Source organism: Crinia signifera, chromosome 4, assembly GCF_055691185.1.
Source record: "Crinia signifera chromosome 4, ASM5569118v1, whole genome shotgun sequence".
Taxonomy (NCBI): Eukaryota; Metazoa; Chordata; class Amphibia; order Anura; family Myobatrachidae; genus Crinia; species Crinia signifera.
Window position 1 is genome coordinate 203,984,844 of NC_139220.1, and position 14,371 is coordinate 203,999,214.

At 40.2% G+C, this 14,371-nt stretch overlaps 1 protein-coding gene across 10 annotated transcripts in view; it reads left to right on the plus strand.

Annotated features, from left to right (window-relative positions):
- The window catches only part of HERC1 (HECT and RLD domain containing E3 ubiquitin protein ligase family member 1), a 153,059-nt gene that overhangs the window by 87,676 nt on the left and 51,012 nt on the right, over window positions 1–14,371 (plus strand). For 9 of the 10 annotated variants that reach the window (XM_083183480.1, XM_083183483.1, XM_083183488.1 and 6 more), the window contains exons 32-41: window positions 296–451; window positions 611–717; window positions 1,882–1,992; window positions 2,403–2,579; window positions 3,774–4,013; window positions 4,342–4,425; window positions 4,521–5,032; window positions 8,832–9,583; window positions 9,965–10,163; window positions 11,692–11,852. In XM_083183480.1, the coding sequence (XP_083039606.1) occupies window positions 296–451; window positions 611–717; window positions 1,882–1,992; window positions 2,403–2,579; window positions 3,774–4,013; window positions 4,342–4,425; window positions 4,521–5,032; window positions 8,832–9,583; window positions 9,965–10,163; window positions 11,692–11,852 (2,499 nt within the window). The remainder of the gene's footprint in view (window positions 1–295; window positions 452–610; window positions 718–1,881; window positions 1,993–2,402; window positions 2,580–3,773; window positions 4,014–4,341; window positions 4,426–4,520; window positions 5,033–8,831; window positions 9,584–9,964; window positions 10,164–11,691; window positions 11,853–14,371) is intronic. The other variant, XM_083183486.1, reaches the window with a different exon arrangement.

The window sequence follows — 14,371 nt, forward strand, 5'->3', positions numbered from 1 at the left end:
GGTTTAGCAAGTGATGGTTTATGTCACTCCAGCTACATATGCTAATGATCTAGTGGCAGATTTCAGGGAGTTTTATATTCTTTATGAAACATATTTAACATCTGATGTTTCCTTTAAAGAGTTGATGCATAAATTTAAGTTTGGTGGTTAAATACATGTAAGGCTTCATACATCATAATGTATTTTCCTGCTTACACATCCATAAAATGACTACCTACAAGTATTTTCATGATTTTGTTTAAACCGTCATTGGTAAAAGTTGAGCTCTTTGTTATATAACCTTCTTTTCTTTCAGCTACACTAAGGAAGCAACGGACAGCCGAGCTTCATCTTGGCGACTTTTTGGTCTTCCTTCGCAGGGTGGTGTCTTCCAAAGCTATCCAATCAAAGATGGCATCTCCCAAATGGACAGAGGTCTTATTGAACATAGCTTCTCAGAAATGCAGCTCAGGTATACCATAGGCTCTCCTTTAAACTTTCTAGTGTTTTGTGGGGAATCAGTTGATGGCAAACTGTGGCATTCATTACTGAATGTCCACAGGAGCTGTTATGCAGTTAGTGTGGATGTACGTTTCTATAGCATACGTTAACTGTTTTTGTCTTTGTGCAGGTGTCCCACTTGTAGGAAATCTTAGAACCCGGCTTCTTGCCCTGCATGTTCTGGAAGCTGTTCTGCCTGCATGCGAGGCCAGTGTGGATGATGACCAAATGGCACAGGTATGATACCATTCAGGTTGTAGGGGCAATTGCTATTCTTGTATCCCTGTGTGCAATTTACAGTAACTGAAGTAGCGGAAGGAACAGTCAATGCAAAACTTAGAAAATTATTTTAATTGTGTAGTTTCTGAATACATATATTGTTAGCATGTACAACAGACTATACATTATACTGATAAATCTATGTAATCTTTGCCCTGTTCCAATTTAAGTACAGTGCAAATGTTCACCAACAATGTTTAATTAACACAATCATCATTGATTGTGACTGCATCCGCTTTCTCTTGCAGTTCTACTTGCATTTAGTAACATTCTATTTTGACTTCTTATTCTGGTGCTACTTGGCCACCGGAAACACACTGATTGTAAATGCTTCCACTACCAGATTCCTTCACAGGAACGTGGAACATTCACTTCAGTGTGTGTGTGTGTGTGTGTGTGTGTGTGTGTGTGTGTGTGTGTGTGTGTATAACTTCTGCAGCTCCTCTGTTTTGGCCGGTATGAGTTTTTATTTATTTATTTAACTTTTTTATACTTTATGTGGCACTATTCATTTTCATTCTTTATTTATTTTTTTCCCCCATAATTTATGTAACGATGGAAATCCTATCTCTCACTTGCCCTCTTGATACCTCATTAGTCCCTAATTAAGAAGCAGAGACCAATGTCGGCCACTAATTGAATGTCAATATTATTATTGGAATGAACAGTATGGAACTTGATGCATAAGGGAAGAGGATCCCTCAGGCAGTGGGGCACACAGAGTATGTTCCCCATTTCCTGGTGGCCCAGTCTGGACCTATATAGAGGTCATTGTGATCACCTTGCTTGACCTCCTCTTGAGTTGAATTGCTTTTGTTTACCTATTGTGTGCATGCGCATGTATGTATGTTTGTATGTATGTATATTATTGCTTTAAGTAGCATCAATTACTTACATGAATGCCTTAAATCTCATTGATCAATGCAATGGAATATACTGGCATTATAAGTAAATATTAAGTACAAAGCAGATATAGCGTTTTTCTGTATAATGCATTCAAAGTTTTGTATGTAGAGTACTGAAATATAGTTGGTCATATTCCATGCATTGATGACATATTGGCGAAAATGCAAGACACAAATGAAACTGTGAAAGATTACCTTTCCATTTCTAATCCCGCAGGTGGTAGAGCGACTCTTCTCTCTCCTCTCAGACTGTATGTGGGAAACTCCCATAGCTCAGGCTAAACATTCTCATCAAGTGAAGGAGAAGGAGCAGGAAACAAAGCTACAGGTAATCAATGATGGGAGATATAAATCACTGTATACCTTAACACCTTTGTGTTCCAAAATTCTATAATACAGCAATAAGATTGAATCTTCATACCTGTATAATACATAAAGACTTTCACTGCTACACAGGTGCAAATATAATGCCTATCTACCCAGAAGGCACATTTGTTCTGTGTACAGTTATTCCGCACTTCAGTGAATAAATTAGAGGTAGTTTCATTAAGAGGCTGGCTTAAATACATGGTACAGGACCACCTTCTGTAGGGTTATCGTACTATTCCTTTAAACTGGGACTAGTGAATTAAGCAGGTTTTGTGGCTGGCTGACTTCAAGCATTAATTTCACTTGTTGTTAATCAACCACTGAACTTATAGAAGTATGTCACCATTATCATTTTCTCTAACCCAATAGAAACAGGGTGAGCTGGAGGAGGAAGAGGAAGACTTACCCATACAAGAAGTGTCCTTTGATCCAGAAAAAGCTCAGTGCTGCCTCGTGGAAAATGGACAAATTCTAACTCATGGGAGCGGTGGCAAAGGCTATGGCCTGGCATCAACAGGGGTAACATCCGGCTGCTATCAGTGGAAGGTACATAAAAAGCTCAGGAGTTGTAACTTACGCCCCAGATTAGTGTACAAATGTCACTTGGTGGTAGATGTGAAAGTTGCATTACCGTATTCATGCAGAATATAATAATATAATTATGCTGTATGCACCAGAAAGTAGTATTTTGACTGTGTCATTAATAAGTGCCAAAGTTGTGTTTACCTTTTAAAACATCATTAATTACAAATTCTATTTGACCCTGTAGAAATGAAAAGGGAATATTTTGGTACTTGTTTCCTAGAACGGCCACAATCTTGTCCATCGTGTACCTTAAAGTTAAGGTACACGATGGACGCGATGGACCCGATTTCCTTTGAAATCAGGTCTATTTTGCCGGCAAAGGCAAAATCGGGAGCATCGCGTCTGTCGCGGGCATTAACATGGCCCGCGACACGACCGACGTGATTTTGCCATAGGCTTCAATGTTAAAATATTTTTTAACATTGAAATCGGGAGCATCGCGTCGGTCTTGTGCCATTATAATGGCACAAGATGAGATGGACTTGATTAAGTCCATTTTACATAGCAAACAATGTGAAATGGGCCAATATGACCCATTTCACATTGTATATGGCCCCGTCATGGTTAAAAAGTTAACTAACCCCATTGTGAGCGTCACCCCACAATTGACGCCAACCCAAAGCGTAGCGAGCGCAGCGAGCCCGCGAGGGGCGGCGGTGCGCGTCCTCTGACCTTTTCATACCCCTACTATCCACGTCGGCGTGGAGTTGAGAATATAAAGTGCCCGAAGCGTGGCGAGCGCACGCGTATACCTGTGAGGTTATACGCATCCCCTCGCGGGCTCGCTGCGCTTGCCACGCTTCGGGTTGGCGTCAATCGTGGGGTGCCGTTGAAGGTGTAAAATTGGGGGGCTGGGGACTACTTTACATTGAATCCAATGTAAAATAGGGTCCCAGGGGGCCTATTCACATTCGATTCAATGTAAAAATCGCGTCGGTTGCATCGCATGCGATGCGACCGACGCGATTTTTCCGACACGATCACCCCGATACAAATCGGTGTAGCCGTGCTAGGAAACAAGTACCAATATTTTTTTTTCAATTAAACAACGCAAGTAGATGGATATGCATACATTAGATATGTCAATGAGATTAAATGAGTTAGAACCAGCTTTCCTTTTATAATATGATTTTGGGATCTCTTTTGGACCTACAGTTTTACATTGTGAAAGAAAATCGTGGTAATGAGGGTACGTGTGTAGGTGTTTCCCGATGGCCAGTCCATGATTTCAACCACCGCACCACCTCAGACATGTGGCTGTACCGAGCATATAGTGGCAACCTGTATCACAATGGAGAGCAGACTCTGACTTTGCCCAGCTTTACCCAGGGAGACTTTATAACATGTGTCCTTGATATGGAAGCTCGGACGGTGTCCTTTGGAAAGAATGGAGAGGTGAGATGATGATGATGATGATGCTCTGCAGTATTGCTTTAGGAGTTTTCAATGTTTTGCGGCAAATGTATTAATGGGGCTCCTAGGAAAATGATGGCTCTATGAGAATCTGACATGGTATTAGAATAAATGATAAACAGAAGCTCAAGTAATCCAATGAATTGTGAACAAGGGAACACAGACTTTGACATTGGTCTCATTCAGCATTGAGTTACCCCTATCCACACCAAATAAGCTACTGGAGGATCCTAACCCATCATTTATTAACAATTGGTTGATTGTTTACTCTATGACTTTGTTATGTAATTTAATCTTATTCTTTTGACAGGAGCCCAAATTGGCATTTGAAGATGTGGATGCAGCAGAGTTATACCCATGTGTGATGTTTTACAGCAGCAATCCTGGAGAAAAGGTAGAACCAGAACGTAATCATTGTACATGGATTACATTACTAGAATACTGTGTCATAAAGTACATAGGAATCACGGCTTTGTGTATGCTTTTTAGGTAAAGATCTGTGACATGCAAATGAGAGGCACTCCTAGAGATTTGTTACCTGGAGATCCTATATGTAGTCCTGTAGCCACTGTCCTGGCTGAATCAAGTGTGCAGCTTCTCCGAATACTACATCATACTGAACGTTGGACCCATTGCATCAACAAAAAAATGGTGGAGCGTTTGCAGAAGATCAAAGGATGCTTGCGTGAAGCAGGGGGAAAGCTAAAGAAAAGTCGCTCAGTCCAGAGTCGTGAAGAGCATGAAACACGTGATGAGAAAGAGGAGGAGAAGGGGAAACATGGAAGGCATGGATTGGCTGAGCTAGGTGAACCACAACTGAAGACTCTGTGTGTTGAAGTGTGGCCTGTCCTTGCTGTTATTGGAGGCGTGGACACAGGACTCAGGGTGGGTGGCAGATGTGTTCACAAGCAAACAGGACGGCATGCCACTCTGTTGGGTGTGGTGAAGGAGGGCAGTACTTCTGCCAAAGTTCAGTGGGATGAACCCGAGATCACAATCAGGTATGGAAATATCTGTTTTTTGCGTGTTGTTGCTTTTGCTGTACATGTCATAAATGTTTGATTTGAAAGCACATAAATCATAAAATATATACTTTTAAAGAAAAAACACATTTTCTTGGAACAGCCAAAAACATTTTGTATTTGGTTCCACCTGTGAAACCCACACAATACAACACTTAGCTCCGTTTTCTTTCTCCAGACAGAGTTAGGGCCTAGGGATATTCTTCTACATAATTATGCAGATTTTGCGTAGTTACATTTTTATTTTTGTAGTATGTAATCTGTCACTTCAGTTTTTTTACATTTCTTCCTTGCTTAAGCTGTGTACACACTGTGCGATTTGTTCGCTAAGCGATTTTGGCTTAAAATCACTCAGCAATATATTGCTCTGTGTACCGTTTTCATCTGCGACCAGCGATTTTGGCTGAAGATTGCAAGCTATTCTGTCTCTACCTCATTTTGACTAGAAATCGCTGCTGCACAGTGCATTGTGTACCAGCGATTTTTAGCCATAATCGGAGGAGCATGCTCCTGCACCAGCAACCATGAAGGGCTGGCAGCGGGAGCACGCTAATAATATCTGACTGATATTATTAATACAATGTTACCGTAATAGTAGGAAAGTTCAATTATTTTATATATACAGTGCATCCTGGAAAGTATTCACAATGCTTCACTTTTTTGACATGTTATGTTACAGCCGTTTTATAAAATAGAATAAATGAATTTTCCCCTCAAAATTCTACACATAAAAACAATGTGACCGTTTTTGAGAGATTTTTACAAATTTATTAAAAATAAAAAAGAAGATCTCATGTACATAAGTATTCACAGCCTTTGCTCAATAGTTTGTTGATGCACCTTTGACAACAGTTACATCCTCAAGTACTTTTAAATATGATCTTGAATATGAGCTTGGCACACCTACAGTATCTTTGGGCAGTTTTGACCATTTTTCTTTGCAGCACCTCTCAAGCTCCATCAGGTGGGATAGGAAGTGTCAATGCCATTTAAACGCGTCCCCCGACCTTTTCATACCCCCACTATCCACGTCGGCGTGGAGTTGATTTTAGATAGTGTTGCGAGGGCAGCGAGCCACCAAGCCCAAAGCGTGGCGAGGGGACGCGGAATACATGTAAAGTAAGCACCCATCACATACTATGCACACATCACATAGCATAGCATCACATCTCATTGTAAGCACTCATCACATCTCATGGCTTGTACAATCAAATATCGCATCGCATCTGGTGCCATGCGATCCTATGCAATATTTCATTGTATAAGCACTCCTGTGCAGTTAACATGGGCATCGCATCGCACGTATCGCACAGCACTATAGATGGTACGCGATGCAATGCGATACGATTTTCCTACGCAGAATAGCACACTAAGCTATTTGCTTAGTGGGCGCCCTGCTAGGAAACAAGTACCGTTCAATTTAATTCAAGTCTGGACACTCAAGGACGTTCAGAGTTGTCATGAAGCCACTCCTTTGATTTCTTGGCTGTGTGCTTAGGGTCATTGTCCTTCTAAAACATGAACCACCGCTCCAATCTGAGGTCAAGGGCGCTCTGGAGCAGGTTATTATCCCGGATGTCTCTGTATATTGCTGCATTCATCTTTCCCTCTAGCCTGACTAGTCTCCCAGTCCATACTGCTGATGCTGCCTCCACCATGCTTCACTGTAGGGGTGGTTTTGGCCTGTTGATGAGCGGAGAATGGTTTCTTCCAAACAGGATGCCTGGCTTTCATGCCAACGAGTTCAATTTTTGTCTCGTCAGAATTTTGTTTCTCATGGTCTGAGAGTCCTTCAGGTGCATTTGGGCAAACTCCAGGGAGCTGCCATGTGCATTTTGCTAAGATATTTCTTCCATCTGTGCATTCTACCATACAGGCCTGATTGGTGGATTGCTGCATAGATGGCTGTCCTTCTGGAAGGTTCTCCTCTCTCCACAGAGGATTGCTGTAGCTGTTACAGAGTGACCATCCGGTCATTCCTTGTCTAGTGCCTCAAGACAATCCTCTCTCCAAGGTCTACAGACAATTCCTTTGACTTCATGCTTGGTTTGTGCTCTGAAATGCAATGTCAAGTGTGGTACCCTATGTAGACAGGTGTGTGTCTTTCTGAATCCTGTCCATTCAACTGAATTTATTAAAGGTGGACTTCAATTAAGCTGTAGGAACATTAACATCAGTGGAAACAGGCGGCTCCTGAGCTCAATTTTGAGCTTCATGTTAAAGGCTGTGAATACTTTTGTACATATGATTTCTTCATTTATTTTTTTTATAAACTTGCAAGTATTTGCCAAAAACTTTTCATGTTATCATTATGGGGTATTATGTGTAGAATGTTGAAGGGAAAAATGAATTGGAATAAGGCTGTAAAATAACAATGTGTTAAAAGTGAAGCTCTGGGAATGCTTTGCCAAATGTACTGTAAACAATATATTTATCCAATGAAGATTCACAAACATAAAGAAAATAGTATTCTGACATGTAAATGCAGCAATTTGATTTAAAAAAATCTATATAATACAATTGCCTTCACATCTGTTATTCTTCTTATTTAAAATCATATGTGAATATTTTCTGTTGTAGTCCAAATGACAACTATGAAAATAAACACCCATAACATAATGTACTTTCAAGTGAAAATGGAAAATTGTGCAAATAGACAATCACTGCTCTACATTATAGATCTGTGGTACTCCTGAATTAATTACTGTTTGCTGGAGAGAACAATGTGCACACAGGCAATCAGAGGCATTTGGATAGGGCTGCATGGCTTGTATGCTTGCACCAGCCAGCATCATTACCTGCAAAATACACCTCCTGTATCTAATTTTGGAATACTGTTTTTTCAACGAAATGGCAAATGTGAAGGCAATAATTGCTTGATAGAATATTGCTTTAGAATGCCATTGGGCTTGATTTATGAAGCGGCTACTTTTGTATGCTGCCATATCTCCAACTGTCCGGTTGGAGATGAAAATTGAAAGCAGCACTCAGTGTAAAGTACAGCAATTCCTCTTCATTATTATAGCCTAACTGTATAACTTGAGATTCCCCAAATTGCATCACATGTTTACACTTTTATTTCTTGAGTCCCCATACTCTTTTTCTCTCTCCATATTTCTTCTTTTTTTTTATTGTTACTTTTTTCATTCTTACTTCTATTGCCATTGTTCTCTTCTTTTTCCCCTCTTTCTTTTCCTTTGCTCCCCCCGGCCTAACTTTCTTAATCTTTTCATTGGCTGTTCACTGACATATTCTCTCTATTGATGGCTGGTTCTCACTGTCTCTTGCTTTCTCTTTTGTGTCCCTATCACCATCCTGCATTTTGTCTGCCAATGTTGTTTATAAAAAATACATTGGGCATATTTTGGGGTAACCGGTCAATGTTTTGTAAATGTGGGAAGTAAGACAAATATTGAAATCACACATTTCAAAAGATATTTGATTAGAGCTCTCCTTTAAGAGACAAATACATCCATTATGAATGAAATGGTCAAACACTCGTACTAGCCCCATTGTATTTGTCTTGTCTGGCTGAGCTGTTCTGTATATTTGTTTGTCTCTTTATAATTTTTCTCAATATGCCATGATGTGTTTGCTGCTACTGCTGTTTTTCTATTTTATTTTCTTTTTTTGTGCTTTTTAACCTTCCAAAATGTAAGCTCCCTGTATTTTCAGTGATCTGGCAACTGTGACTTTATCAAAATGACTTCCTGTGCTTTCCTCTTGTCTGTCCCTCACTTGCCTTCTCCTGTGTCCTTCTGATTTTTCTCAACCAAAGCTTCCCAACTTTTTGGTCGCCTAGTGACACACCTCTCTACAACCTGGAGCCTTGTGATCCCCCTCCCTTCGATGTGGCTCGTTTCCGTGGGCTGACTGCTTCCACCCTGCTTGACCTTACCTACCTGACAGGCATTCATGAAGACCCAAGTAAAGCCAGTGCCAAGCGCCATGAAAAAAAACATCGGCATGAGTCAGAAGAAAAAGGGGACCCTGAGCACAAGGGCGATTGTGAAACTGCAGAGCGAGCAGCGGAGGAGAAATTTACTGGCAACATAGCTTCTAAATCTGAAAATGAATCCATTACACTTTTGGGTGATACAGCATGTATCGATCAGCAGCATCATCTTATTGATGGGAAACGGAAGAGTCATGACCACATCCCACGAAGCCATGATGTTGCTCAGTCTGAAGTTAGGGCCGTTCAGTTATCTTACATAAACTTGGGAGCCATGAAATCTCTGGGAACACTACTGAGCTGTAGTAAGTACGCAGAGCTTCTGCTTATCCCAAAGGTGCTGGCAGAAAACGGACATAATTCAGATTGTGCCAGCTCTCCTGTTGTGCACGAGGATGTTGAAATGAGGGCAGCCCTGCAATTTCTTATGCGTCACATGGTGAAAAGAGCCGTGATGCGGTCACCCATAAAGAGAGCCTTGGGATTGGCTGACTTGGAGAGAGCACAAGCCATGATTTACAAGCTGGTGGTCCATGGGCTGCTGGAAGAGCAGTTTGGTGGCAGAATTAGACCAGGTAGGAACTGCATAGAGCTACTGGGGTCCAGCTTTATTCCCGCATCATAGTTTTTTGCATTTTTCTCTGTTAATATACAGATATCTGTCAATATTTTACATTTTTTCGGGAAATAATAAAAAATGTTATTTAAAATATTGTGATATTTTGAGCCATTTCCATAGATTTAATTTGCCTTTAGTAACTTCCTTTACTTCATTTGCTAGATTTTTGCACCTGTCCAGTTTGAATAATAACTGCTGGTGAATATTTAAAATCATCAGATGTATTTTAATTAGTTAACTAAATAATAATATAGTTTCTCTGCTCTATTGGTATTTTATTGTTTTTCTCATCCCAAATTAGTAACTTCTTCCTTTGTGCATCCTCTCAATCTTCTAGATTTAGACCAACAGGCTGAGGAAAGTGACCAAGTCCAGCAAGCTCAAACCCCTGTCACCACCAGTCCCTCAGCATCCAGTACAACATCTTTCATGAGTAGTTCCCTGGAGGACACAACCACAGCCACCACTCCAGTCACCGACACTGAGACAGTGCCAGCCTCTGAATCCCCTGGAGTCATGCCTCTTAGCTTACTGAGGTACTATTACCTAACACCATATATTTTTGCTGCCAACCCTTAGGTTTAATGAACTTGTGTTTTCTCAAAGTATAATAATAATAAAACCTTATTTATATAGCCTTTTCTCCTAATTAGACTCATTGTGCTTTGCATTACAAAATGAGCTTAACTGGATATTTTTATTTTGAAGGCCTCTTGAACTGTGTAGGGAAGGGAGTTCCATAGAGTCAGAGCCACAAAGCTGAAAAGCTTGACCCCCAGATGAGTTAAGGGAGATTCTTGGGACCGTTAATAATCCATCCTCTGCAGATCACAGTAATAAAGTGGGGCAGTAAGGAATCAGAAGCTGTTTTAAGTACAATAGTCAAAAAGCCAATCTTGAAAACATTGTGTCATCTTAAAGGTAGCCAGTGGAAGGAGTAGAGGGTGTTGGAGTAATGGGTGTTCTGTGACTGGAGCAGGCTGCAAGGGGTTCAATGCTTTTGCAGGGAGACCAAGGTAGAGGGCATTGCAGTAGTCTAAGCATAATGATACATGTATGACTTAAGGCAGATCTTCAGATGTTCTATGTTTTTTTCTATGTGTCAGAAGTGCACGAGCCATGCAACGCCAGACGGCAATGTGGTCCCCTCCTGATACCTATAAATTATCTTATAGAAATGAGATTCTGTGGATGCTCCACTTGGAAGAAATTCAGTGAAAGTCTTTTTTCTTTTGATTGTTTTCCCTTTGTATTGTTAACATATATGTTTATTACAAAGATTAGATCAATATTTAATAATAACTTATTTGTTCTTGGTGGTGTACTTGTACTTCTTTTGAATTCAGTTTCGATTACCCATGTTTCATTCATGTGGGTCCATGTTTAGTGAGTTTTTAATAACTCTTTACCCAAAAAGTGTTGGGTTTTAAACAGCATGGGTTCAATCATGTATTATGGAAGGACTCCGAATAGGATATTTGCCTGACTTTGTAGCCTAAAATCTACATATTGGCACTGTTCTTGGCCACAAAATAAAACTGCATGCATATGTGAGTGTGCATATGCCTATTTACGATAGGAGAGGTGGAACCAGGAAGGGAGATGTAACGTAACAGAAGGATAAGTACAGGAATGCATGGTCAGTTATAATTCCACACCTGTTCATCCAGCTCAGCCTCTAAATTCAATTATCATCTTCAAATATATTTTTACTTTCTCAAAATCAACTGTATGATTTTTACAGGAAAATTAATTATTAGGCTTTTGAACCAAAATAATAACAAATAATTAGTTTTACTAGTTCACTGTACAGAAGCACCATGGTGATCTGCCCTAATACCGTTTGTTTGGCAGCACATTATTCGGACATGAATATTTTTTGTTATAAATGATACACCATTATTTAATTTAATGATTCTGTGAACATGCTTGAATTAATGACTATATTTATCAAATCCCCTAGTCTTTGGGGTATTCTGGTAACTTTATACTACTTGACATCATGCATAGGTTTCTTTATGTTTTATGCTTCTAAATTACAGTATATAACATTTCATTATTTAGACAAATGTTTTCGAGTTACCCAACCACAACAGTGCTGCCCACACGTCGCGCACAGACTCCTCCGATAACATCACTACCCACATCCCCAACAGATGATGTGGGAAGGAGACAGAGCCTAACATCCCCTGACTCTCAGCCATCAAGACACACCAACCGGACAGGTGAGTGTGCAAAGCTGTGACACAACATATGTCTAACTTGTACCAACAATAATTTCCTGTATCTAGTTTTCAGTTGATGGATTAAACCTTTTAATGGTAAAATAAGTATATTCTATATTTTTGACTTGATTATGGTCCATCCTGGAACGTTTAATGTAACCATATACACCAGAGATGTAGTGCATACAGATCTTTCTGATCAGAGGAGCTCATTTCAAAATGTCCAACCAGTTTACATTTCATTTTCAGTGATTCCTACACCCAGCCATTCATGCAGTTGTTTGGTCATCGGTATACATAGCATGATGCGAGCGGCCTTTCTGTATATTACGTCTTTTCTCCCTCATACACTAAGGGGGACACTGCAACTTTAAAATGTTCCACGGCAAACAGATGAGGTTTTTTTATTTTACATTAAAGCCGTGCTCAACTAATTTTTGAAATTTGTGTTCTTTGAACTAAAGTTATGAAAACTGCAAAGCATGTGCACAGAACACTGGGAAGACGCACACAGTTACTCAACCAAGTGTCAATGGTCCTAATTCAGATCTGAATACGGCCAGCTACCGGTTTAGCCTCCGCCCCAATGAAATGTCACCTTGCAAATAAATGTGCATGCTTTGCGAATGGATGTGTACGGCTGCTCATCCACCGAAAATGGGTATGGGTTGGACATAGGGTGGTGGAATGTGAACCACCCCTTGCATAAAACAAGCACACATGAAATTCCAGGAGAACACTGGCGCTGACAGCTTGCTCAGCACACAGCACTACACATTACTGTGTGTGCTGAGCAGCACTGTGTGCTAAGGGATCTGAGCGATCTAGTGTACCTCAGATCGCTCAGCACCCTTGCTATGTGTGTAGGTCCCATAAGCCCCTGATACAAGTTAATCTACAAGAAGGAAAGAAGCTTTCTGAACTGGGAAGCATACACCAGTCTCTGCTCACACCAAACAACGTACATTCAACCAAACCTGGTGATAGGTTTTGTGTAGCTATTGCATGTACCATAAGCAAGGTATTGATGACTTGACTGGAGAGACCCCTAGACTTCGGGATCTGCGTTTCAATTTACATGCTGTTTCCTTTTCTTCCGGAGGAAGCACTTGCCCATCATTTTGTCCTCCAAGGTTTCCTAAGTGTTCACGCTCAGGGGTAGATTTATTAAGCTTGGTGAAGTGATAAAGTGTCTGGCTTTTATCACTGGCCAATCAGTTCCTACCTGTCATTTTTCAAACCAAGCCTGTAACTACACAGGTACAGTAGGAGCTGATTGGCCGGTGATAAAAAACAGATATTTTATCACTTCACAGAGCTTAATAAATCTACCCTTATGTATCAGAGAGGCTTCCTGTTCTAGTCTGAACAGACAAGGTCAATCTGCCTGTCCAGCTGAGGGCTGAATCATTGAACCCAAATGTGAAACTAAAGTGACCTCCAAGTGAATTCGGCAAATAGTAATGCTTTGAAGCAATGGTGTACACTGCAGAATAGATACACCTAAGAGTGATGATCGGAGGGAATTCAGAGGGGTGGAGCCTTTGAACAGCCTCTAATCCTAATTAACTGAACAAAGCAAAGTGCCCAGTCCTCTATGACCAGACTAGCAATGTCCTGCAGATTGGATGCTAGAGAAAATGTTTATTTTCTAATATTCATTTCAGGGAATATGATATAGAACAAATTCCCAAATGTATAACTACATATTCTTGGTTTTCATTATTAGATTTAAGTAATGCAAGCCAATTTTGGATGTCATTCAGACTGCCTGAGATTCATTCAGCGTGTTAACCATCAACAGCACAGTATCTTCAGGAGATGCAGCATTTCCTAAGCACAGATCTAGGGCAGTCTTCAATGCTCCCAATTTGCTGTTTTTTCAACAGGGATCGCTTTTTTTGGCGAAGTCAGTACTCTAACCAAAAATAGTCCTCGCTCTATTCAACGCTCCTGGTTTGCTAAAAATAAACATTGAGCTTTGCCCTCTTCCCCGCTTGGTCCTCACCGTTTGTTTTCTTAAAGGAAATTTTGCTTACCTCACCGTTTGTGTATTCAATCCTAAAACTGAGAACGCTGCTCAGGGGTTTTTTTTTTTTTTTTTGTGTATGCCTCTCCGTTTTGCTCTCGGCATCTTTTTAGGTGAACTCAACTTACGTACTTATATAAAAAAAAAAAATTCTCTTGTTTTTTGATGTCTACAAGTCTATTTTTTATTATTTGAAGGATCTAGATTATATTTTTCTTTAGAAGCGCCAAATTTATTTATATATAATATAAAATATAGCAAACGATAATTTGCCACTCAGGATGAACTAAAATAATTCACTGGGGTGCCATGCTAGCAAAGACAAATAGGCAACATGTATTTTGCAGCACGCAAAAATAATAGTCGGCACTCCACGGTTTTGAAATAGTAGCTTTGTTTGAAAATTAAATAAATGTGATACATTACAGACAACACCATCAACGTTCATCGCCCAACGGCCATTTCATCAGGATGCAGTCTGTATTGGAAA